At 34.8% G+C, this 24424-nt stretch overlaps 6 protein-coding genes across 9 annotated transcripts; 3 read left to right on the plus strand and 3 right to left on the minus strand.

Annotated features, from left to right (window-relative positions):
* On the minus strand, positions 1025–4369 carry LOC109358769. 2 transcript variants are annotated; one of them, XM_019603204.1, is made up of 6 exons: positions 3252–4369; positions 2848–3023; positions 2425–2648; positions 1570–2076; positions 1281–1533; positions 1025–1212 (listed from the first exon to the last, which is right to left on the minus strand). In XM_019603204.1, the coding sequence occupies exons 1-6, from the start codon at positions 4237–4239 to the stop codon at positions 1195–1197; spliced, it is 2166 nt and encodes a 721-aa protein (XP_019458749.1). In that variant the 5' UTR covers positions 4240–4369; the 3' UTR covers positions 1025–1194. The 2 variants fall into 2 exon arrangements, with proteins under 2 accessions (XP_019458749.1, XP_019458748.1); XM_019603203.1 differs by having other exon boundaries at positions 1281–2076.
* Positions 5708–8993, minus strand: LOC109358484. Its single transcript, XM_019602741.1, has 7 exons — positions 8709–8993; positions 8354–8480; positions 8125–8257; positions 7733–7836; positions 7184–7328; positions 6918–7058; positions 5708–6508 (listed from the first exon to the last, which is right to left on the minus strand). The coding sequence occupies exons 2-7, from the start codon at positions 8392–8394 to the stop codon at positions 5852–5854; spliced, it is 1221 nt and encodes a 406-aa protein (XP_019458286.1). The 5' UTR covers positions 8395–8480; positions 8709–8993; the 3' UTR covers positions 5708–5851.
* On the plus strand, positions 11047–14734 carry LOC109358482 (G-type lectin S-receptor-like serine/threonine-protein kinase CES101). 2 transcript variants are annotated; one of them, XM_019602738.1, is made up of 7 exons: positions 11047–12391; positions 12476–12580; positions 12667–12878; positions 12948–13158; positions 13246–13483; positions 13578–13778; positions 13873–13946. In XM_019602738.1, the coding sequence occupies exons 1-6, from the start codon at positions 11176–11178 to the stop codon at positions 13744–13746; spliced, it is 2151 nt and encodes a 716-aa protein (XP_019458283.1). In that variant the 5' UTR covers positions 11047–11175; the 3' UTR covers positions 13747–13778; positions 13873–13946. The 2 variants fall into 2 exon arrangements, with proteins under 2 accessions (XP_019458283.1, XP_019458282.1); XM_019602737.1 differs by having other exon boundaries at positions 11055–12391; positions 13578–13728; positions 13873–14734.
* On the plus strand, positions 14784–15606 carry LOC109358487 (mitochondrial arginine transporter BAC2-like). Its single transcript, XM_019602743.1, has one exon. The coding sequence runs from the start codon at positions 14890–14892 to the stop codon at positions 15547–15549; it is 660 nt and encodes a 219-aa protein (XP_019458288.1). The 5' UTR covers positions 14784–14889; the 3' UTR covers positions 15550–15606.
* Positions 16703–22048, plus strand: LOC109358483 (kinesin-like protein KIN-13B). 2 transcript variants are annotated; one of them, XM_019602739.1, is made up of 12 exons: positions 16703–16958; positions 17048–17254; positions 17806–17997; positions 18239–18340; positions 18562–18639; positions 18737–18818; positions 19395–19554; positions 19626–19928; positions 20194–20412; positions 20577–20922; positions 21012–21077; positions 21511–22048. In XM_019602739.1, the coding sequence occupies exons 1-12, from the start codon at positions 16803–16805 to the stop codon at positions 21688–21690; spliced, it is 2091 nt and encodes a 696-aa protein (XP_019458284.1). In that variant the 5' UTR covers positions 16703–16802; the 3' UTR covers positions 21691–22048. The 2 variants fall into 2 exon arrangements, with proteins under 2 accessions (XP_019458284.1, XP_019458285.1); XM_019602740.1 differs by having other exon boundaries at positions 17063–17254.
* On the minus strand, positions 22971–24300 carry LOC109358485. Its single transcript, XM_019602742.1, has one exon. The coding sequence runs from the start codon at positions 24017–24019 to the stop codon at positions 23345–23347; it is 675 nt and encodes a 224-aa protein (XP_019458287.1). The 5' UTR covers positions 24020–24300; the 3' UTR covers positions 22971–23344.

The following is a 24424-nucleotide window of genomic DNA, read 5'->3' on the forward strand; positions in this document are numbered from 1 at the left end:
GATAAAACTAGGGTCGAATACCGCTTACTCAGACTCTAGGATTCTAAGAGTTTTTAATTACATAAATATATGTATTATAATTAGATATTTTGTTTTTAGAGTAAGTAAGAATGTTCAACTCTGGACTGCACCACCTTCCTCATATTCAAGAGAGAGAAGGGGTAGTTCAAGATCGCACACCAATGTTTCGCTCGAATAGAGTAGGAAAATAAGACTCGAGTCGAATACAACTTACTCAGACCCTAGAATTATAAGAGTTTTAAATTTTTTTAAATAAGATTATTGGATAAAGTTTAGTCCTAAAAACTCTACAAAAGAACATATATCACTCAAGGTTTATTTTCTTATACAGTGTTAATTAATGTAATATAATAAACAGTGGAGTAAAGATAAATAACATATAATAACTACCAAACCGAAAAATAACAAAAACTACACACTATTAAATATAAACATAAAAAAATGAAGTATTAATACTGAAATAAATAAATACCAAAAACGGTGTGATAATAATAAAATATAAAAAAAAAGGGATGGCAGTCATTTTCCCCACCTGGACCGTGAGTCCAGGGCCCTAACCAGGGGTTTGCCGGCGCCGGAGCGGGGGGAAGAGGGGGTCCCGACGAGAACAGCTAGGCATGACCGGCGAGCTTGAAACCCCTTCTTCTCCTTGACTCAATTTATGTTCATATGATGGGGTTAATGAATATCTATTGATATTGCTTTATTGATAAAATTAGAGGGAGAAGGTGTGTGAGGGGATAAGGCCAAGGCTGCTCAAAAAATTGGTGTAGAAGATGCATGTCATTTTGAAGTGTTTCTTCTCTATTTTAAGACAGCAGAATTGGTGTTGAGGTTGCATAGATTACCTGTTATGCAGGATAACAGGTAACTTACAATAACTCATCAACTTTATCATTCAGCAAGAATAATGTGCAATGGTTTGAGAATATTTATTCCTAACTCAAATGTCCAACTCAATACCAAAAGCAGGAGGTATGATAAAATATGTACTGTAAATTTGTATCAACTGCTTTCATCCGGTTAACTTCCATATCCTATAGTACAATAATAACCACCAAGCCTCAACTCCACTATGTGAGGTCAACTACATGAATCGAACAATATCATGTTTTATTATACAATTAAATGAAAATTCAATTACAATTTATTTAACCTTATCATATGTAATTTTCAGTCTTCTCCAGATAAAGAGATCAATACACAACCAAGGAAAACGTGCTTTACATAAAAATAAATACACAAACAATTCCTCATAAGGAGCTCTTGCCTGAATTAAGGTTCTGTGATATGGATCTTAGTTCACTGTACATTTTTGAACACTGAAGAGAAAAATCGGACATGGCCCTAAAGAGCTCTGGCATGCGATTTTTGAGACTTACCAAAGACTTTTGCCTCACCTGAAGGCACTGCCTTGCATAGGCATCTTCCTCATTTTCCAATCTCTTCTTCACTTGTTCAATCATAAACTGCTTCTCTGTAACAATTTCATCAGGACCATTACCTTCTGGCCTATCTGGATCAAACTCATCTGGCATTTTCTTTTGCATATACTTGTGATACCAGTCTTCAAAAGTCCTGGTTTTTCGGGCAATCTCCTTTCGTGTATCCTCACATTTTCTCTTCAAAAGAATCTCTTCTTCTTGCTGCAGGAAAATGGTATCTATTACAGCAGTGAAGTTGACTATGGCGGTCCTAGCAAGCTCATCGGGAAGTTTGTCTAGACAGCTTTGCCATGCATGAAGAAGATCTTTTATGGGAGGACTTGCAATTCTTGGAGGCGAAGAAACTTTTTCCTTCAGACTGCTCTCAATAGGGATAAGGTTTATTTTTAGCCAATTGTTTAGGGCCTTTACATATCCCTTCTGATTGTTGACTAGCATCTCAAATTGTGAATGCCATTGTTGCCCAACAAGGAATAGCTGATAAGTTCTATCATGATGGTGTTCACTTGTTTCCTTAGGACAGTGGGAAATGTCTAGTGATTTTAACGACATCACGGTATTTGATTGCTTCTCGTGATGAGCTAGCATGGTTTCCCACATAGTCGCCATCCTGCAGTAAATAAAATTTCACTGATATCATCATAGAAATTTGATTGTGTACAACTTGTACAGATCTGGGCCTAACAAAAAGAAATTCATGCAAGGAAGATGCAACTTACGTTTGGATTAAATGTTCTTTGCTTTCAAAGATAAATTGTAAGTTGAAATGCAATACAGGTATGACAAGATATAGAACACACTAGCATTTTCTAAAGGAAATCGAGTTAATACAAGTATGCTATGATGAAACATCATCGGAATACAATGACATGAAGAAAAGGAAAGAAAGAATACTTCTTCAAGGTTACTAGACTAGCCACCAAAAATTATAAATACCAATTCCTCCATTATAACTCACCCATCAACAAGCTGAACAAGTCTCGGATATAACAGTTCATCGCGTAAACGGTTAATCTCTGCAACTGTTGAATCCAAGGATTGCATATCTACGATGTATCTTGTGTGCAAATGGCTGACAGCTGCTTTTGCTTTCTCTAATGCTTCAGTGTTGGTACTTCTTTTCTTTACCTTGTTAAGTGTTGTAATCTTTTTTTGGTACTCAAATTTCATCACTTCACCAGCCTACAAAACAATATTCAGCTGCAACATTCAAAACCACAACAGCAAATAAATATGGCAGCATATTTAACCTAGAACAAAGAAAACAATAAACAATATACATTTACATGGACATACTTTGAGCTGCATAACTTTGAAGGAAAATTGTTAAACTTTAAACAAGAAATAAAATTTCTCTGACATAACAGTTGGTTAAACATACCTTAACTTCATCATAAAGTTTCTTTTCCCATGCTAGCAACTTGTCCAAAATAGTAGCATGAGTTTCATGCTCATCTGATTCAAAATCATCCTTCCCATGGTCCAAATTAGGAATCCCTTTAAAGGACCTATTCCATGTAATTACTTGCATGATCCTTGCAGAATGATCAATGTGTCCTATTAAAAAAACAACAAATAAGCATATATACAATTCAACATGAGATATATATCAAGACAAATAAATACTAACTATATGTATTTCCCCTCCATTGCAAAAACTAACTCCTCTTACTACGAAATCAATGAAGTAATCACCAAACCAATTACTCCAAGTTATTTTAGCTACATTGTACCACATATATAACTTCAAACAATTAATCAAGGTTATGAGTGAGTAGTAAGCACCTCTATTATCAGCATAATTGGAGTGATAATGGAGGCGCGTGGCCTCAAGCATCTTTGAAACCTCATGAGCACTCTCTGAAGCCTTGAGAAAATGATCATCAAGATCAGCAAATATCTGCATCAGATTCACATTACGTTTCACACTCCCTTGTCCTTCCATTGAACCGGCCGCCTGCTTCACCTTTACGCTCTTCCCCGCTGCTGGCATCGCCACCACCACTGGCTCCACCACCACAGGTTCAGAAATCACAGCAACATCATCATCATCATTATCAAGATGTTCAATTTCCTCGTCCACCCTATTTGGCTTTTCCTCAAACACTTTCTTCTTCTTAATATTATTCTCAATTTCATTCTCTTCCTTATGAAGAGTATGCATATGCAAATGTTGATGTTGTTCTTCTGATTCATTCAAACTTGTCCTTGCAACATTCTCCATTGATGGAAAAAAATACTCCCAAGCAGAACTTTGTACTTGTGATTGAGGAATTGGATTAGGAACAGTAACATGAACTTCATCACTCTTTTCTTCATCCACCTTTCTATTATTCCCACCACCGCTACTTTCTCTTGTTCTTCTCCTCAAAGACCCTTCATTTTCAAACTCCTTTTCTTCATCTTCCTCTTCAATAATGATTCCAACCGGTTTCACCTTCAATTCCGGCTTCATGATCTTAATCTCCGGCATGGAGGCGGCGCGCTGAAGTGGTGCCGGGAAATCGGGAAGTGGCGGCGGCGGCGCAGGAATATCCAAGGGTTGCTGCGAGGCTCCGGGGAAGGTGGCGGAGGAGGTAAGGTGGGGGTTTTGGACCTCGCCATGAGCGAAGTCACTGAGGGCGGCGCCGGCAGACTTGAGGGAGGTGGTGTAGGCGGAGTGAGCGGCGGCGAAGGCGTTTCTGGCGGAGACAGCTTCCTTGATGAAAAGTTTGCGTTCTTTGCAACGTGCCACTGCTTCTTCGTTCTCGATCTTTGATTGGATGCAACCCATTGAGAAAAAGTTTATGTTTTTGGAGAAGAAAAGAAGAAAGAAAGAGAGAGTAATAATAATTGAGTGAGAATTATTGTGATTATATCATATAACAGTATTCAACTATTCATCACTGTTTGACTTTGGAAAAGTAATAATGTAGTAGATAAGACTTAAGAGTGTGTCCAAACAGTGGAGGAGAGAGAGAGAGAGAGAGAGTTCACCAGAAACATGGGATTTTGTATTTTCGTGAATTGTTTAGTCATTAATAAGATTAAAAACAACTTGGGATTCGCCAAATCAGACCCCATAATCACGCTAATCAACTTCATATATAAATCGGAGTATATCCTGTCCTTGCTCGTTAAATAGGAGTATACCTCTTTATCTAATATCTCATGTATAATTCTATCTAATAATATAATCTTATCCAATATCTAATATCAAATATGAAGGGATACCCATTTTATCTATTAATTTTTTAGAAATTTAATGTTTTGAATTAGTAAGTAGATTTACATCATTAAATTTCTCAAGAATTAATAGTTAAGATATTAAGAAAGTTTTTGGAATAGGTGGTCCCCTCCCATCAAATATTATTCAATATCATATCTATAGATGACAAAATGAGCAATGTCCGCAAGCATGTTCGCATAGCGTACAAAATTTTTGTGGGCATAGCATAAAATTTTTTTCTTTTTTTTTTGCTAGTTTCGCCCAATCCATTTGCTCGCCATGCCTACAGACATTTCTAGTGGGTAATGCGGCCGACTCGCAGTGTTGGTGTAATAAAAAAATCAAATAAAGTATGATGTAATGTGATCTAAAATCTCAAAAAAGTTATAATGTAGTATGATTTGTTCAACTTCATATGTAATATTAAAGTTTTTTTAAAAAAATATTATCTTTCACAACTTTATTTAATTTTTTTCTATTTTATTTTATTAATTTTTTCTTTTTATATTTCTTATCAATGCTCACAGTCGTCCTTTAGTATATTTTAAAATAAACAAGGTATGACATTTTGTACATTAAAATAATACGGACATACACATGCTCGCATAAAATATTACGGACCGGCATGAATGAAATGGGTCCGACAACTCATTTTACCATCTTTATTCTCATCTAATATCAAATATCTAATCTTATATAATATCTAATTCTATCGAATATCTAAAATCAAATATTAGCTAATATATAATTTTATCTAACATCTAATCTCATCCAATATATAATCTTATGTGATATCCAATTTTATCTAATATCTCATCTTCCCCAATATATCTCCTCATCTAATATCCAATATCTAATGTATTGGAGAATATTAGGATTCCCTTTTTGTGCAAGATACCTCTACTATTCTTGCTTTCTAGCAGTAAGTACAAGGTCTCTACTACCATGAAGGAGTTATATGCTACAATTATTGCTGAAAGAAGTCCCTATTAATCTCTTTTACAATCAAATTTAGTCATTAACCATAAACTTCGAATATTGAAAGACCATAGACAATTTGCAACACCATATGAACATCATAATAATATGGAGGAGAAGGGGTAAAAAACACTATTTGAAAAACCAAACAAATAAAGAACAAAACAAAAAAACAAAGAAAAAAAGATTCCCATGCTTTTTATCTCCTACTGAGATATGCAAGACGAGCTGTGAAGTCTTCATAATCAGGTAGACTAGGATGCACATGTTTTGCTGAAGTTGCTCTTTCACGCCCTTTCAATAATGTTTCCTTTGAAGTTATGTGTTCAGAAGGAAGAGATATCCCTCTCACTGGTGGTGTTGCACTCAAATCTGGTTTTGAATGAGGAGATTGTTTCTTACTGTAATGCATTAATAGCACATCCACTGCTTTTTCTGTATCAACAGTTTTTGATCTTGAACCAGTGGCATTTTGGCTAGGTGGTTGTGGTTTGAGAGTTGCCCTAGTCCTCACTGATCTTGGTATTTCCTTGTTTTCAACAACTGGTTCATGATTTGATGATTCTGTTGTTTTCTTTTCTTTGACATAAGGAGGTGGAACAAGACCATAGGAAAATGGTATCTTATTTTCTACTTCATCCTCAGATACACTTTCCAATGAACTTGAACAAGCCTTTGTTTGGCTATCTTGTGATGAATTATCTGTACTTGTTTCATCATCACTTGCATTGCTGTTTTGTACCCTCCATGAGGCATCAATAATATCCTTCTTTTTATCTCTTTCATTTCTTTTTGGCATGGCTATATCATTCTCAATCTTTTGGCATTTTTCATCATAAGCATGTTTAGGCTTTTCCTGCAAAAACATTCCTTGCATTAAGTCAGCAGCAGCAGTAAGAGAAGCTAAAAGTTGTGAACACAATTATAAAGGGTTACATTGTATGTTTATTAAATAACTTTTTGGTTACCAATAACATATTCTAGTGGTGTAAGGCCTCAACTAGATTTTCGTATACAAAAATGTCAAAACCTGAGAATGACACTTGTTAGGAGTAGCAATAACATACTCCAAAAGGGATTAGTTCCTTACCCAAAAGGGCGAGCGGATACCCGTACTAAAAAATGACTTTTTGGTCTAAATGAAGGAAAGTAATAACAACTAAATACTTAAGGTTTGACTTAAATGAGTGTATTTTTAATATGTCTGCTGAAACATATGCTTCATTGTTTAGATAATAAACAAACCAATGTTAAGTGAAACTTACTTCATGTAACTGAGGCGTTGAGTAAAATTTCTGTTCCAAAGCCTTGCTATCCCATTTTATAGAGAACTCTTGTGCTAAATCTCGTAATAAATGGATCTTCATTTCTTTTGAAGGAGGGTCTTGCCTCAACTTGTTAACAAACTAAGGAAAAACAATTATTCAAGTAAGTGGTGGATGGAAGCATGAAGAAAATAATCTGTCCTAGTAATATAATTAACAAGAGTTGTGGAATAATTAATTTTTATAAGAGTGGTATAATCAATCACCTCTTTACAAGTATAAGGTTCCAAAGAATTCTCGAATTTTTCTGTAAACAGTGTTCTAAGATCACGAAGTTCAGGCAAATCAGAAACCCTTGCTGCAGCATATATCAATGACGGTATAGCTTCCTTGCATTCATCAGGACATTCCCTATTTAAGAAGATTATTAAGTAGTATTATGGTCATAAAACTTTTGAGGACAACAAAGAATAAAAGAGTGACATATACATCTAATTTGAAACAAAGTTACAATAATCATATGGTTTAATTTGCATATCTCAATTTACCCATTATATTATATATGATTACCAAGATATTTTTAATGTAGTAACTTATAGTATGGCATGATATCCAATCTATAATATTATTTATTTTGTTAAACTTATCTTTCATATACTCATCTTATTTGGACTTATAAGAAAGTCATATTGTAAACCTTGTCTCCATAATTTTATCTTTTCATTTAATTCATCACTCCATTTTATAGGCAAAAATAAATTTTTTAGTGAGTGTGTTTAGATATGTTTTTTTAGCGCATGTGCAGAAAACCATACCTTTGCTTACAAAGTTCTCGAGCATGAACCGAAATGCATTCAATAAACTTTGCAATGAGTTCATAGCAGGATGTCATATTCTTCTCTACCAGAAGACCTTCAGCCTGATTCAAATTCAAAGAGATTAGCATTTGGTAAAATATAACAATGGCTCGGTTATGTTTTTGTGTTTGATGTATTTTTTCATGATCCTTTTATAACATACATCAACCACAATAATAGAAAAATAGGACAAACATTTTGTTCTATTATGTTCCATCTAATCCGTGCATCAAGCTCAAGATTAGAGAGTTTTTACACAACAAATCATGGATATAAAAATAAAGCTAGAACCTCAAAAATTAACTATCTAAATCAAATGAGAATGATCATCCAAGGAAATAATAAATTACCCTTCCATATGCATTATAGTCAAGGCCACTCTTAAGAAGGTCAGCAATGTCTTTCTTAAGAAATTTCTGCACTGCATTCCTCTTCTTTCTAATCACCTCTAGTCTTGTCTTTATTAACCTCGCATTTGATTTGCTGTTTCCAAATTCATTGACCAAAACAAAAACAAAATATCAGCAACCAAGGGTTCAAAAAAAAGAAGAGAAAGATAGAACCATTGTTTTCTTTTACCATTTTGAATAGAATTTCGGCTTGAATAACCCATCAAACATTTTGTCCTAAAGAATAAAAAGATACCAAGCTGGTAGAGATGAAATTGAAAAAGCAAAAATGGGATCCAAAAGTGGTTATGCTTAGCCTGAAATTGAGAATGAACATCAAATAGTTAAACCAAGAACCACCATGCATGAGGCATTAAACAAATTTCCTTCACAAATCCTCTTGATACTAAATATAAAAACATTCAATATTACTTATTCAGTATTAGGAGGATTCATAAGGGGAACTTGTGTGAGGATATATCATCATTTTGTTCATGGATAAAGCAGAAGCTTCTGTAAAGAGAGGCAAAAAAGAAGAGTAAAACCTGAAATCCACATAGAGAATAAAGGAGAAAAAGGTGTGTATAGAACGAAAAAAAATATCAACTTTGTTACCAAGAAGGAAACTTTGAGGATAAAGGAAGAGAATATTGCAAAATAGAGAAAAAAGGGTATCCGAAATTGGAAACCATAACAAGAAAAGAGAGCTAATGCAAAAGGTGATCAATTAAGATCAGAGATAGAGAGAGAAATGGTCATTGTAGAATCTATAAATATGGGAAGAAAAAGCTAAAGAATGAAAGTCAATTTTGCAGAGTAAGTAGTTGCCACGTATGAGATTCTTAATTCTTATAGGTACATATGTTACGGCCAATTTGCTTTTTTAAGCATATTAACTGTTTTAGCTTAACGGTTAACAAGATCTGGAGGGAAATAAAACAATTTATGACAGCGCCAAATTTGGTAGGTGTCATGTCAGTGTTCTACATTTTTTTCAATGTATAATTTCACTTAAAAAAAGATGCGAGATATATATCTCAATTCAATGCTTGATCAATTTAAGGATTATTTGTAACAAAAAAAGAATTCCAAATCACATATATGAATTATAAGTTGAAAGAATATTTCTAAGGGATGGTGTCACAGGCAAATTGCAACAATATTGCCAAAATTCATGTGAATGTGATGCATGCCATAAACTTGAATTTGGTCAACTAATAATATAATTGAAGCCTCAAAAGCATGGGGTTTTTCATGTTATGTAGTAATAAGTTTTTCTAGGGTGGGTTTACGTAAATGACATCTTGATATTATATACCATTTTAGCCAATAATGTGGGTCCTTTTTTCACATATTTGGAGGTATACCATAACCCAAATGAAATATATTAGCAACATAACAAACATAACAGAGGCTATGAGTAAGGCGTTGGTTTAGTGGTGTAAAGTTCAGCTAGATTCTTAAAAAGACGAAATTGTCAAGAGTTCGATTCCTAGACATAACACATGTTGAAATGGTAGTCACATACCGCAAAATTGATTAGTCGGGAAGAAATACTGAGAAAGAAATGACAATGTTGGGCTGCTGAAGACGAAGAAGGCTTTTTGGAAGTAGAATTTCATAATCAGGAACTGAAATTTTATTTTAGGTGCCACTAACGTTCATCTGAATTTCAAAATAAAGATTAGGTTGATTGTTATGTGTGATTGAGAGGTTATTATTTTTCAAATTCTGAAATAGGTTTAGATTTAACTACAAATTCAATTAAGTGCATGGTTCAGTTCAATAGGAGTGTTGTTAATAATTGGTTGTTACCATGTGCATTTGAAGTTGAAGTTATAAGTAAAAAGAGCAAAACAAGTTGAAGATTAAGGCACAAGGAGTTGAATTGTGGAACCCAATATTGAGGCTAACAACATTTGCTGAAGCATATGGCTCAGAAAATGGCACTGGGAGAAGCTAAGAGATTCAAGCAGCTATATACAATGCAGAAGCAGCAATCATTTACAGTGTTCATATAGAACACTAAACAACTCATGCAAATGTTTAACATTTCCCTTAAATCTATATTTGTGGTGTGTAAAGAGAATTATTTTTGGTACTACCAATAGTATCCTCAACTTTGGGTAAGGAACTAATCCATTCTAGAGTGCGTGTCGCTCACAGGAATTGAAGCATTGACCTTTTGGTCTTTCCAGGCTCTAGCGGGACATTATATCGCTAGACCAACGTCTTGTTGGTTGTATTTTAGATGCAGTTACTGTATCCACTTTGTCTATCATAGTATGTTGTCCAAAGCATTGCGCCTCCATAGTTAAGTGATTTCTTTATTAGGGGAAGAATGTTGGATATCAATATATCAGGTGGGAGTGAAATAGCCACTATTTGTTACTGCAGGAGATGCTGGCAATTCCTAAAACACACTACATTTAAAAACGTTGTCCATTGGTTCCATGAACTTGCCAAGTTTTTTACATTACTTTTGTCATGCTCAAAGTCAGGGTTGTAGTAAAACTGTCTCCAAAATAGTCAAAAATCCCTGTGCCAAGGGAAATGTTAAGTAAACATTTCTTATTGGAGTGCTATGTGACTTGAGGTAATGTGCATATTCATCCCAACTTTTTGTTGTGCAGATTTCAATGAAATCTATATTGGAATTCAGAAAATAAATGAAGCATTACAAGAGAAAATTTAGCCTAACAAACTAAACAAAAATGCTAAGTTTCCCAAAATGTTGTCTCATTTAGTCGTGTTAAAAGTTTGTGAAATAACTTAACAATGATACTATAATTTTTTTAATTGACATGACAAAATCATCTAATTGGTTAGACACTACTGTTAATCTGTATTCACTGGAAATGGAGAGGAAAGTAGAGAGAGCCGTGCATGGACTTGTAAAGTAAACCATTAGGGTCAACAAAACGTGTGGAAGGTGATGTTGGATCATAGATATTACTACTAAAAAATAGATAGATACACATGTGGTAGTGAACATAACAGAAACATAGCAAGATGTACAAAATTATTCTATCTTCACCTTCACCAACCCTTTCTCCTTTAACCCTATTCTTCATCCTCCTACTACTACCACACCCATGTGAAGCTGAAGATGTTGCCATTTACTGGGGTCAAAATGTGAAGGAGGGAAACCTTAGTGAAACTTGTGCAACAGCAAAATATTCCTTCATCAATATAGCTTTTCTTACCACTTTTGGCAGCAACCAAACCCCTCAACTCAACCTTGCAGGTCATTGTGACCCTTCTAGTAATGGATGCACTTTAATTGGGAAAGACATTATGAATTGCCAAAAGCAAGGGATCAAGGTCATGCTCTCTATTGGAGGAGGATCTGAAGGCTCTTATACTCTAACTTCTTCTGAAGATGCTAAAAATATGTCAGATTACTTATGGAACAATTTCTTGGGTGGCACTAATAATTACACTTCTTCACGCCCTTTTGGAGATGCTATATTAGATGGCATAGATTTTGTCATATATGGAACTAAATCATACTGGGATGAACTTGCAGGTTACCTCAAGTCACACAACAATAACACACCTACAAAAACTGTATACTTAACTGCTGCACCTGAGTGTATATTTCCTGATGATTCAATGGGTACTGCCCTTGACACAGGGCTCTTTGACTATGTTTGGGTACAATTTTACAACAATCCTTCATGTGATTATGCTAAAGGAAGTATTGACAACATTGTGAATGCATGGAACAAGTGGACAACATCATTAAAAGGAGCGAAAATATTTCTCGGGCTACCAGCAGATCCAACAGCAGCTGCAACAGGTTATGTTCCACCTGATGTTTTAACATCTAAGGTCTTACCTATGATAAATAAGTCACCTAATTATGGAGGTTTAATGTTGTGGTCAAGGTACTATGATAAAATGAGTGGATATAGTACTGAAATTCAAGTAAGTGTTTTATGCACACAGCAAAGTGTTAACACATGCAGGAGTCATGACAGTGGCTTCACGCAACGTTATGGTTACATGTCCATAGCTGGTGTCAAGGTTTATGATGGTGACAAGAACAATGATGCAAAGTGCTGTGAGATCATATGTCAGAATAACTGTTCTTGTGACGCTTATGCGCTAGTGAATCATAATAACAACACTGGATGCCGGATATGGGGAAAAGGAGCTAGATTGGTTAGAGATTCTGGGGAAAAGGGAGAGCCAATGATGCAAATCTACTTTGTTAAACACAAAGGTGTGTCAATAGACCCTTTAATCTCCATCTAAAATTATATCAGAATCATTTCAGAGTTGAAAGTTATCTTTTTGTGAGATGCAGTGAACAGGTGGTGGATATGGCTCATAATTGGTATTGGAGGAGCCCTTTCATTACCTGTGATCTTCTATTTATGCTATACCATGTGGAAAAAATACAAAGCAAAAGGTAACTACTGTATAATTTTTTTAACAATGGTTATGAGTTCAAGGCCTCTCTTTTCTGCACCTTATAGTTTCATGTTACATGGTTAGTGGACAGAATAATGATGAAGAAGAAGTTATTACATGAGATTGGAGGTAATGCAATGCTTTCCATGGCGTACGGCAAAGCCAGGAAAAGAAAGAACAAGGAAAAGACAGGCAATGAGGTCGAAATATTTAGTTTCGAAACCATTGTTGTTGCCACAAACAATTTCTCTGTTGCTAATAAGCTAGGAGAAGGTGGTTTTGGTCCTGTTTATAAGGTAATGTTTGCATACTTAAAGTGCAAGTTATCTGAATAAGAATTGATATAATTTAATAACCATTTTCAGGGCACTTTAAGTGATCAGCAAGAGGTAGCAATAAAGAGACTTTCTAAAAGTTCAGGGCAAGGGCTGATAGAGTTTAAGAATGAAGCTAAACTCATGGCTAAACTCCAACACACTAATCTTGTAAAGCTTTTAGGATTCTGCATCGAGAGAGATGAAAGAGTACTAGTTTATGAGTACATGTTGAATAAGAGCTTAGACTTCTACATATTTGGTATATTCTCTTTTATTGACCATATTTATAATAATCTGGAAGATTATAGTATATAGCATATCTTTAAGCATCCTTACTTGAAAACAGATTCAACTAGAAAGAATTTGCTAGACTGGGGAAAACGCTTTAACATCATTGGAGGTATTGCTCAAGGACTTCTTTATCTTCACAAGTATTCAAGGCTAAAGGTGATACACCGAGACCTGAAAGCAGGCAATATATTACTCGACGAAGAGTTGAATCCTAAAATATCTGATTTTGGCATGGCTCGAATATTTGGTCTTAGAGGATCAGAAGAAAACACAAACAGGGTTGTTGGTACATAGTAAGTAATAAATGATCACGCATTTTCGAAATATTCTGTCTCATATATCGTTATGCTGACATTTGTTCACAACTTCATATTATTTTCATTACAGTGGATACATGTCTCCTGAGTATGCAATGAATGGTGTTGTGTCAATTAAAACAGATGTATTTAGCTTTGGTGTACTACTATTAGAGATTCTTAGTGGCACGAAGAATAATAGTCGCTATCATCCTGATCGTCCACTCAACCTCATAGGATATGTAAGTTTTCTAAAATGACTACTACAACAATCAAGACTTAATTTTACTTGGTGGAGTCGGCTATTTCCTAATACTGACTAGTTCATAAAATTTATGCTTATCAATGATTGATAACTTTTTATGCCGATGCTCGGATTGTTGTAGGCCTGGCAGCTCTGGAATGAAGGCAGAGCTCCTGACCTAATAGACCCAGCATTTAATGAGTCAAGCAATGAGAATGAAGTTGTGAGATGTATTCACATTGGTCTCTTGTGTGTACAAGATCATGCAACAGATAGACCTACAATGTTAGAGGTTGTTACTTTTCTATCAAATGATACAATCATACTTCCCCAACCAAAGCAGCCAGCATTCTTCATCAATGTTGTTGTGGAAGAGTCAGAGCTTCCTAACAGTAGACAAGAATATCATACCTTAAATGATGTAACAATTTCTAGTATGCATGGCAGATAGAATATTGTACCACTGTATCACTGTATGCATATTGAAGTTTGAAAGAAGAAAATAGAATTAAATCAAATATTAATGAGCAAACTTCATACATCTCTCCTTATAGTCCTTCAAAAAATGTTTCTATTTACTAATGTTCTTTCTTTTAACATAATATATCATGTCATTATTTTGACACCAAAAAATATTAGATAATTTTGCTTATTACTTACTTTATTCAGCTTACACAATTATTGCCCACAAGAAGTTTTGTTTTGTCAAGCAAATACAAAGTGTATATGCAGAGAAGAGAGGTGGTAAAAATGTCACACACAGCGTAAAATACAGTTACCTACATAGTCAGCAACTAAAAAACATGTTATTGTGATTTTAGTGTGATAGAGGAAGGTGGTGAAAATGGATTTTTTGCCAGAATATGTTGCAAGCAATTGGGGGAGAGAATTTGTAGCATGAGGGATTGGAGGAACTGCTGGTATAATATGAGGATACCCATTAGATACAATTCGAATCTTACAACAACAAACATCTAACACTTCCTCTGCTTTCAACATCCTTACGAATATTGATATGAATCACGTGTCAAAACTGATACTATGGTACATGTATCTTTGTGTTAATCTTATCTTTATCTTGGTAAGAAGAACTTAACCATACCAATTGTAATTGACTACAAATGAAGTTATTCTTTTGTTTTTTTTACTGCAGAATGCTATGGTTTTCCAAATTTATGCAGTTCTGTCAAGGGCATTTTGCACATCTGTTTCTTCTAATGATCCTCCGTCGTTGAAGGGCGTTGCTTTAGGAGGAGTTGGAACCGGTGCTCTCCAAAGTATATTGCTTTCCCCTGTAGAGTTGGTTAAAATTCGCCTTCAGCTGCAGAACACAGACCAATCTTCAACATCCGAAAAGGGTCCTGTAAAGGTTACTAAGAACATATGGAAAAATGAGGGTCTTCGCGGAATTTATAGAGGACTAGGCATTACTATGCTCAGAGATGCACCTGCATATGGTTTAAACTTCTGGACTTATGAGTACACTAGAGAAAAACTTCACCCTTGCTGCAGAAAAAGTAGTGAAGAAAGCTCGAGTACTATGTTAACAGCAGGAGGATTAGCCGGCGTATCGAGTTGGATTTTCAGCTACCCTTTAGATGTTATAAAGACAAGGTTGCAGGCTCAAACACCTTCTTCAGTGAAATACAAAGGCATTTTGGATTGCCTCAGAAATAGCATCAAAGAAGAAGGATACAATGTGCTATGGAAGGGTTTAGGAACTGCAATTTCTAGAGCTTTTGTAGTGAATGGTGCTGTTTTTTCTGCTTATGAGATTACTCTAAGGTGTTTGTTTAACAATTCAAGCATTCAAATATAGGATTCAATGAAGGATAATTACTCTTCCCAATGTTTTTAAGGAGGGCCATATAAAGTATAACAATAAGGCTTTGATATAAGACAATCATTACTTGATGTGGAAGCCAAATCAAAAAATTATGGTTGCTAATTGTGTTAGAAATTTAGAATGAATTTGATTTATAAAGTGGTAATGTAAAGGGTCAAAAATATCCAACAGAGTAAATACAGATAGATGATTCAAGTCAAAATGAAAAGAACTATCTTGTAATTGCATCAAGGTCTTTGTAAAACTTTGATTCTGTTCAATATTACTATGACTTGCTCCTTTTTTATTTGGTTTCTTTTATTGTCTACACCGTCCACAATTAAACCCTTTACATTTTAGAAAGTATTATTGTGATACAAGTTATTAATGGAGACAAACATTAGCCTAAAAATCTGGGTGCTATTTAATCTTTAATTTATCTGTTATATCTCTCTATCAGATACAGCTCAGTGGTCCATCACACACACATAGGCTTTTGAATCATGACTGGCCTCTGTATGGTTCAAAAGCACATAATGAAAACCATGTCCCCAATTACATATTATCAAATGAGATTTTAACACATACTAAAAAATCATATATTATTTTAGCTTTGTTTCTTGCTAATCAAAATTTTATAATAGATATTAAAATTTTATTGGATGAGACAAATAGTTTTTATCTTATATTTTATATTTGGTCTGCAAGACTCATCGGTTGATTTATATTGCTATGAATTATAACAAAAAAAATTACAAGACTAACCAAAAAAAATTGACTTGAATCTCTTGCGGTAATTTTTATAGTAATAACATTTTTATCCTTTTGTTTACTATAAAATAAATGATACCAAAAGAGGGAGAATGGGCCGTAAAGTTTGGGCCAGTGGGCCCAAGCAGTAGAACGGTGCCATCATTACCACCAAGCAGAAACCCAAAGCCTATATGACGCCACGTGGCAGGTGGCTCATAAAAGCTTGGAGATTTTTGAATGTGAAGCCAAGCGCGCAACGATAACTTGACTCAAAATCAAAACATCCGTGGTCCCCACCCATGTGAAACGGGACCCTATTCACAAGACCAACGTCGTCGTTTAAGTGTTTAACTCCCCCTGTTCAATTTCAAAGTTCATTACACCATTAATATACTTTACTCCTTCTCCTTTCTCTTCGGTTTCACTCTATTGTACTGTACTCCTTCATCATCGTTCACCACTTTCCGTTTCTAGAACCTTCAGATCTGATTAAAATGAACGGTGGAGGAAGGCAGGGGCAGAGATCTGGTGCGGCTTCAGTGCACCACCACCGTCAGTACTCCGATAACTTTCTCGACGGTTCCTCCAATGCTAGGTGGTTACAATCCGCTGGTCTTCAACACCTTCAATCTTCTTCCGCCACGCTTCAGGTTCAGTTCCATTTTTTGAACTTTTAGTGATGTTATTATTAATTGATGATGATTATGATGCACTAAACGACGTCGTTTTGGAACTTTAGGATTTTAACTTGCAGGGTGGAAGTACGTTCAGGAATCAACATAGGAGTTTTAACGGAGGGAGTGGAAATCAGTATTATATGGAGCCTTCAACTCCTCCTGGTAATAATAACCGTTTGATGCAGAAAAGTAACGATGAAGATTCGCCCGGTGATTTCAGTCCTGGATTGTTGGATCTGCATTCATTTGATACTGAGCTTATTCCTGAGGTTGTTTATTTATTATTTCATTTGATTTTCTTGCTGTGTTGTTCTAAAATTGTATTTGCTCTTATTTTAGTTATTCAGTAATGGTCGCATTGCATCTTTAAATTGCAACCTTGTGAAGTATAAATAGAAATTGTTGCATCTGGCTTGAAAAATCCTGAACTCTAAACTTGTACATGATATAAGGATTTAATGTTCTTCTCAATCTAGATATCACAGTGGGTCTATTTACATTAAGGACATGTCTGGTTAAGCGGTTTAATACAGCACCTATTCATTAAAAATAAGCTAAAAAGAACTTATTTTAATAAGCTTTTTTTTATAAGTATATGGAAATGAGCTTATAGGAGGATCATGAACTATTTTCATAAACTCAATTTTATAAGCAGTATGTAAACTTTTCCAAATACCCCTTAAGCATTGCAATCCTGAGATGATCGTATAGGCATATAAAATCAAATATTTCTGTTCTGATCTAGGACGTCTGACCAATCATTTTCTCCTTGTAAGTTGATAGTAGCTTAAATTTGCTTGTAATTTGTTTTTTCTGGTAGATGCCAGTGTCAAATGTATATGGTGGCAACTCACTGTATCTACCCGGCCGGACTAGAAGCTTTGAAGACTCCGAACCTGGCATGTTGAGCAAACAGACTGGCAGAGCTCGTGTTCCTGCTCCTGAAAACATGTTGAAAAGTTTTCCTTCAGACAAAGAGAAATTCAGTTCTGTAGCAAAGATTAAAGTTGTGGTATGTTCTCTCTCCTGTATCAATTTATCATTGATTCTTACAATGCTTATGCTGACTGTTTGGTAGTATATTTGAAACTTTTCTCGAAGTTTGCATTTGCACAATACCTAGATTTGTATGCTTAGAACTTTATTTAAAATTCATTGTGTTGTCTGAAAGTGAAAAATAGTTTTTTGTCCAATTTTGAATAGCATTGTGTTTTAAATCTGTATAACGTTTGAATGTTGCAATATTAATGCAGGTTCGGAAGAGACCACTTAATAAGAAGGAATTAGCAAAGAATGAGGAAGACATTATAGATACATATTCCAATTCTTTAACAGTGCATGAGACTAAACTGAAGGTTAGTGTAATACTCAATACAATAGCAATGGACAGTTCCAAGTGGTGTTATTGTCCTTAAGTTTGAGGAAGTAAGATTGAGCTGCTGAAAATGACTCACTTGTCAGTTCTTATGTTTTACCCATTATATTCTCATGTGTCCGTTCTTATGAATACTTTTTTGCATTACAATATAATAGGTTGAAGGTTATTTTAAGATTTTAAAATCTATATGCTTTACAGGTTGACCTAACTCAGTATGTAGAGAAGCATGAATTTGTTTTTGATGCTGTATTGAATGAAGAGGTTACAAATGATGAGGTAATTAATTATATAGTACTTAAATGTTCAGTTGAAAAAGAGAATTAAAAATGCATACACTTATTTAACTTTCCTTGTAACCTTATTGTTTCTTTAGGTGTATCGTGAAACTGTGGAGCCCATAGTTCCTATAATCTTTGAACGCACTAAGGCTACTTGCTTTGCATACGGGCAAACAGGTGATAGCAGCCTCTCAAATTTGATTTAGTTGCTATTCTTGTCCTCCGTATCATAGAGGTTCGATAAAGTTTTACTTTGGTTGTCGACTGTGTAACACAACCTTTACCTTTTATCTGAGCTTAAAACCAGCTATTTGTAAAATCAAGCATGCATAGGCCATAGGCAGGTTTATGCCTACTTGTTATTAAGGCTTGGTTGTTGGTCACTTGGTTGGCTATTATTGCCTGCCTGAAGCCGAAATCATATTTTATGCTTACTTTTGATTTGTGAAGTGATACTTCCACTTCATATCACGTATCTGTTAGGAAATTTTTCCACCTTCGAAGGCTTATGTATTGGCCATGATCATGACCCATATTCTTCACTAATTTATTTACATTTGTAAAAGTTTATTTGCTTTTAGTTATTTAGTAGTGTTTGTCAATTAGTGTGGACATTGTGAATTTGTGATAGATATTCCTGAATATCTTCATCCATGCCTATGCTTTTGTTTTATGTCAAAGCTATATTCTTGAGTTCTGTAAAGCTAAATCTAGATTCTCATGTTGCCAAAATTTCATTTTCTACTTATCTAGGAAGTGGGAAAACTTACACGATGAAGCCATTGCCGCTTAGAGCATCTAGAGACATATTGAGATTGATGCATCATACTTACAGGAACCAGGGATTTCACTTATTTGTTAGTTTCTTTGAAATATATGGTGGGAAGCTTTATGATCTTCTGAATGACCGAAAGTAAGTCAAGCCCCTTCTTGTTTGCCCTTGTGATCTCTAAGTTCTTGAGGTTTAATATTGCACTTCTGCAGAAAACTTTGCATGAGGGAGGATGGTAAGCAGCAAGTTTGCATTGTGGGTTTGCAAGAGTTCCGAGTATCGGATGTGGAGAATATAAAAGAACTCATTGAGAGAGGAAGTGCCACAAGAAGTACTGGTACCACAGGTGCAAATGAGGAATCTTCACGGTCACATGCAATACTTCAGCTTGCTATCAAGAGGTCAGTTGATGGCAATGAAGCTAAACCACCCCGTCTTGTTGGCAAGCTCTCCTTCATAGATCTTGCTGGAAGTGAACGTGGAGCAGATACTACTGATAATGACAAACAAACAAGGTATGATCAAGGTAGAGTTAGATGAGGTGGATTTATATTGTTACTCATCCAAGTTAAAACAGTACTTGTGAAGGATAATATTATTTAGGAATTTAGATTAGATTATACTCCAAATTTGTCCTTATACCTTAAAATTATAGTTTTATGAGATTTTTCATTTTGATAGCTGTTTTTATTTTGATATATGCCATCAGCCTAAGTAAACCTTCTTATCCCTCTTATGAATTTTTTTGTTTCATCGGTTGTTCGAAATCATATATTGCAGAATAGAAGGTGCTGAGATCAATAAGAGCTTACTTGCTCTGAAGGAATGCATAAGAGCTCTTGATAATGACCAGGGCCACATCCCTTTCAGAGGCAGTAAACTAACTGAAGTTTTGAGGGATTCATTTGTTGGCAATTCCCGCACTGTTATGATATCATGTATATCACCAAGCTCAGGATCATGCGAACATACCCTGAATACATTAAGATATGCTGACAGGTAACAATGATTTTTTTTTATAGTTGATGGTAGTTGTAGTTCTTTATTCCCTACTCCTTCAAACAACCACACCTCGCACTAGCACACAATACAACCACCTATGTGCGCAAAGTTGAACTAAAAACTCATATGATATTACTGTTGCAAACTGATGAAAAATCCAGGGTAAAAAGCTTATCGAAAGGGAACAATTCCAAAAAAGATGTTTTATCTTTGAATATCAGCGTTAAAGAATCTACTACAATTTCCTTATCTTCTGTTACTGCATCGGGCTATGAGGATCGGACAGTTGATACATTGCACGATGAAAATGATGGGGATGATTTTAGTCCTCCTGAGGATTACTATGAGCCGGTGAAACCATCATGGAAGAAAAATGTAAAGACGGATCCATATGGTACAACAGATGACAAACTGAAGAAACCCAGTGGTCAGGTAAAATGGAAGGATCTCCCAAAAGTTGAACATACAACTGCACATTCAGAGGATGATTTAAATGCCCTCCTTCAAGTAAGACTACTGACTAATGAAGCATGGTTTATTACATATGTTAAAAGACCTATAGCGGATTTTGACCTGAGAGCATGTCATAATTTCAGGAAGAAGAAGACCTTGTAAATGCTCACCGGACACAAGTAGAAGAGACCATGAATATTGTTAGAGAGGTATTTGAAATGCTTCTAACACTTCATTTATTCTTTTAGATTTATGATGCAAGCATGAAGCACACAATTGAGCTATGTCTCTTCACCTTAAAAAATTGTGATAGCTGTTTAGGGTTTCTGCCTTGATATTAGATGACAAGTCACCTGAAACATTTGGTAGTGGTCCTTCATTAATATAAAGATCCTCAGAAGAGAGTGATTATTCAAGATTCTTTTGATAAGTACCATAAACAGGAATCGTGTGCATATCAACATCAAAATTGTCATTAAGCACCCTGATTTCAATTTGTTGAATCTGTTACTCAATTCTTCCCATGGTTTCAATATTATTCATTCTAGGACAAATGAATAGTTCCCTTGTCAACGCATTCTTCTAAGGAGTGATGTGAAGTCCATATCTTTTTCATATTCAATTTTTTTCGGTACTATGCAGGAGATGAACCTCTTGGTAGAAGCAGATCAACCAGGGAATCAGCTGGATGATTATATTACTAGACTAAATGCCATTCTTTCACAGAAGGCTGCTGGCATCAATGATTTACAGACCCGTTTAGCACATTTTCAGAAGCGTTTGAAGGAGCATAATGTTTTGGTTTCATCTTCTGGGTACTAATAGTGAGAAGGTTTTATTTTCTATGATTATGTGGGAGAAAGATCTGGGATATGACGTGGCACTATTACTAGTTGATTCATCATTATTTTGCACCTTAGCTATTCACCATGGGATTAGAGGCTTGTGCCTATTTTTCTGTATTGGCTTTACATGTTGCTAGCATGCAATGTATCATTGTATAAAGCTCTGCATTGATGTTTGATTAATCAATGTGGAGTGTTAATCATTCTGCTGTGGATTAGTTAAATTCTTTCACTTTATTACCTATGAATCAATTTTTTCAGGTTCTGAACATGTTCTGTTATTGTAAATACATCTTAGTTTGTAATTTTGAAAGCATTGCTGGGTATTTCTTTACGATAATGAAATTACTGTTAAGCAATTATCAATTAGTGAATACTCGGCCTATTATAACCCAACATTTTGTCTTGAATTGAATCACGCGGTAACTTCACTACAATTCAAGAACAAATGTGGCATGGATCTAGGAAAAACTAGTTCCCCTTATTAATACAATCACTACAAATCTTATAGTTGTGTGCAGATTTTAAAATACGGTTTGATATCTGCTTTGATGCTGTTTGTCTAAAATAATGTTTTCATGTAAGTAAGGATATTTCACATAAGTGAAATGACCTTTTGCACGAAATTTTTGTCCAAGTTTTGTCAATTCACATATAAAACCATTTTTCCCTTTAATTGTACTATAGATATGTGATACATACTATACATAAAATATAATAAATAATTGCAATTATAAACTAAAATATATGCTTCTTGGACACATTACTTAATATAAAATAGAAATTGCAATTCATTGTGATAAAAGAATAATTACCATACCATTATATACTACTAAATATAAAATAGAAATTGTAATTCATTGTGATAAAAGAATACTGCTTCTTGTCTAACACTAAAAGCAGGGATAATAACATTTTTATCTCATTCTTGAGGATGATATGGAAGGAGCTCAATTTCTATACTTGGCTCACCAAGAAACAATGTTGCAAACATATTGAAAGATTATTAATCACATCTTCTAGCATATCAAAATTATATAGAGGTATTTATCTATCTATTTTAAAAATAAATTCAAGTGATACTACTTTGATATTTATGGATGAAATATTAATGTTCGATGGTACATGAAGAAAATAGAAGTATAAATGTTTTATAATTTGGATTATTTAAACTTAAACAATAAACATATGTGTTTCTCACCCACTTACTAATAATAACCAAATAAAGTTTAGATTCTGTCACCAAACAAAATATGTAATTATATGAAGATCCAAACATCCTTAGAAAGACACTGAAGTCTTAGGAAGTTTACAAAAAGGGAAAATTGACAAACATGGCTATGGATGTAAGGTTGTAAATCGTTATATGAACCACAATTGTAGCCATAACGTTGCAGCCAAACCATTGTAATCTGAGTTGTATTCCACAACTTTCTAATGCAATTGTAACTAAGATAGCAACACAATTCTGAACCGATCTTATAAGTAAGAACAAGGTTGTAAATTATGGGAATTCAAACCAAACAAAGTAAATGGTACAACACAGTGAGGGAAGGAAAATAGTGAAACAAAACATACTTGATATACACACACACTACAATATTCTCTGCATAGGAACAAGCTTATCTTATCTACAGCTTGTGATTGAGTAAATTCTTCTTCCCTTTGACTTTGACAGAGGATTGTGGAAGAGAAAACTCTGAGTGCATGTCCATGAAAAACTTGTCTACAATGCCCAAATAAACAGGACTTGATAGACGAGAATAGTAATGAAGTGCTTCCTCTATATCAAGCTCATGCTCAATATCACCTGATTCCATCATCTCCAATTCCTTCATCTTTTGTGCCAATACCTTACCTCCCTCAATCTTGTTTTTTGAATCTAAATCACCCTTTTTTCCCACTTGACAATTCCCTTTGTTTTTGTTCTCTTTTAGTACTCCATATTTAGGAATACTCTTCTGTGTATTTTGCTTTGCAAAACTCACATTGCTTCTAGTTCCAGTGCTTACAGATACAGCTTCTGAGTTTCTCATTGGTGACCCTCTTGACCAGTTTTTCGATTTGGTTTGAGTGGATTGAGTTTGAAGACACCTACTATTGAGATCAGATTGCAGTATATCATAAAACTCATTGTAAAACTGGTCACTTGTGTAAGTTCTTGCATTGCCACTGCGACCAAGGAATGGGTTGAAAGAAAGAGATCTTGGTAGTTTTTTGTACCCACCAAGAAAGAAAGACTTGAAATTTCTAAGGCTTTTGTGAAACACGACCTTGGTTTTGTGAATGGTTTCTCTTAGCAGCATTTGTGGTTCTTTCTACTTTGAAAATTGTGTAAGAGTTTTGGCTCTCCCTTCTAGAGAAGACAATGTATTAATCTGATGTTGTTGTAGTGTATTCTCCAACTTGGTCTTCACTCAGATTTAACATACAAAAAGATAGGTGCTAATAGTAACTAGGTTCCTAAATCCTAAGGTTACAAAAGAGAAAAGCAATGTACTCTAAAGGATTGTGTTTTCCTCTGACTATGTTTCAACCCTACCCTTTTGTCCACGGCATCACATGCTCTATGTCCCTTTCAAACTCTCTATGTTTCTGTTCATATGATAATATGACAATTATCAAATTTAAGAGCCAAAGTAGTTTGGGTCCCAGACATTTATAGTGAGATTATGCCAGCTGATATAGTTGTTGTTCCACTTTGGGGTTAA

The sequence above is a fragment of the Lupinus angustifolius genome, chromosome LG10 (assembly GCF_001865875.1).
Source record: "Lupinus angustifolius cultivar Tanjil chromosome LG10, LupAngTanjil_v1.0, whole genome shotgun sequence".
In the NCBI taxonomy this organism is placed as follows: Eukaryota; Viridiplantae; Streptophyta; class Magnoliopsida; order Fabales; family Fabaceae; genus Lupinus; species Lupinus angustifolius.

Bases quoted from the DNA above. Each gene is read 5' to 3' on its own strand.
- LOC109358769 (XM_019603203.1), bottom strand. From the start codon at position 4,239: ATGGGTTGCATCCAATCAAAGATCGAGAACGAAGAAGCAGTGGCACGT. The intron at 2,649-2,847 runs GTATGTTTAACC...ATTGTTTTGTAG, and splicing joins AACTTTATGATGAAGTTAAG to GCTGGTGAAGTGATGAAATT. The intron at 2,077-2,424 runs GTGAGTTATAAT...TATTTACTGCAG, and splicing joins CTTGTTCAGCTTGTTGATGG to GATGGCGACTATGTGGGAAA.
- LOC109358484 (XM_019602741.1), bottom strand. From the start codon at position 8,394: ATGTTTGATGGGTTATTCAAGCCGAAATTCTATTCAAAATG. The intron at 7,059-7,183 runs GTGATTGATTAT...GTTTTTCCTTAG, and splicing joins AACCTTATACTTGTAAAGAG to TTTGTTAACAAGTTGAGGCA. The intron at 6,509-6,917 runs GTAAGTTTCACT...ATGTTTTTGCAG, and splicing joins CAACGCCTCAGTTACATGAA to GAAAAGCCTAAACATGCTTA.
- LOC109358482 (XM_019602737.1), top strand. From the start codon at position 11,176: ATGTACAAAATTATTCTATCTTCACCTTCACCAACCCTTTCTCCTTTA. The intron at 12,581-12,666 runs GTAACTACTGTA...TTACATGGTTAG, and splicing joins GAAAAAATACAAAGCAAAAG to TGGACAGAATAATGATGAAG. The intron at 13,484-13,577 runs GTAAGTAATAAA...TTTTCATTACAG, and splicing joins AACAGGGTTGTTGGTACATA to TGGATACATGTCTCCTGAGT.
- LOC109358487 (XM_019602743.1), top strand. From the start codon at position 14,890: ATGGTTTTCCAAATTTATGCAGTTCTGTCAAGGGCATTTTGCACATCT.
- LOC109358483 (XM_019602739.1), top strand. From the start codon at position 16,803: ATGAACGGTGGAGGAAGGCAGGGGCAGAGATCTGGTGCGGCTTCAGTG. The intron at 19,555-19,625 runs GTAAGTCAAGCC...GCACTTCTGCAG, and splicing joins GATCTTCTGAATGACCGAAA to AAAACTTTGCATGAGGGAGG. The intron at 19,929-20,193 runs GTATGATCAAGG...CATATATTGCAG, and splicing joins GATAATGACAAACAAACAAG to AATAGAAGGTGCTGAGATCA.
- LOC109358485 (XM_019602742.1), bottom strand. From the start codon at position 24,019: ATGCTGCTAAGAGAAACCATTCACAAAACCAAGGTCGTGTTTCACAAA.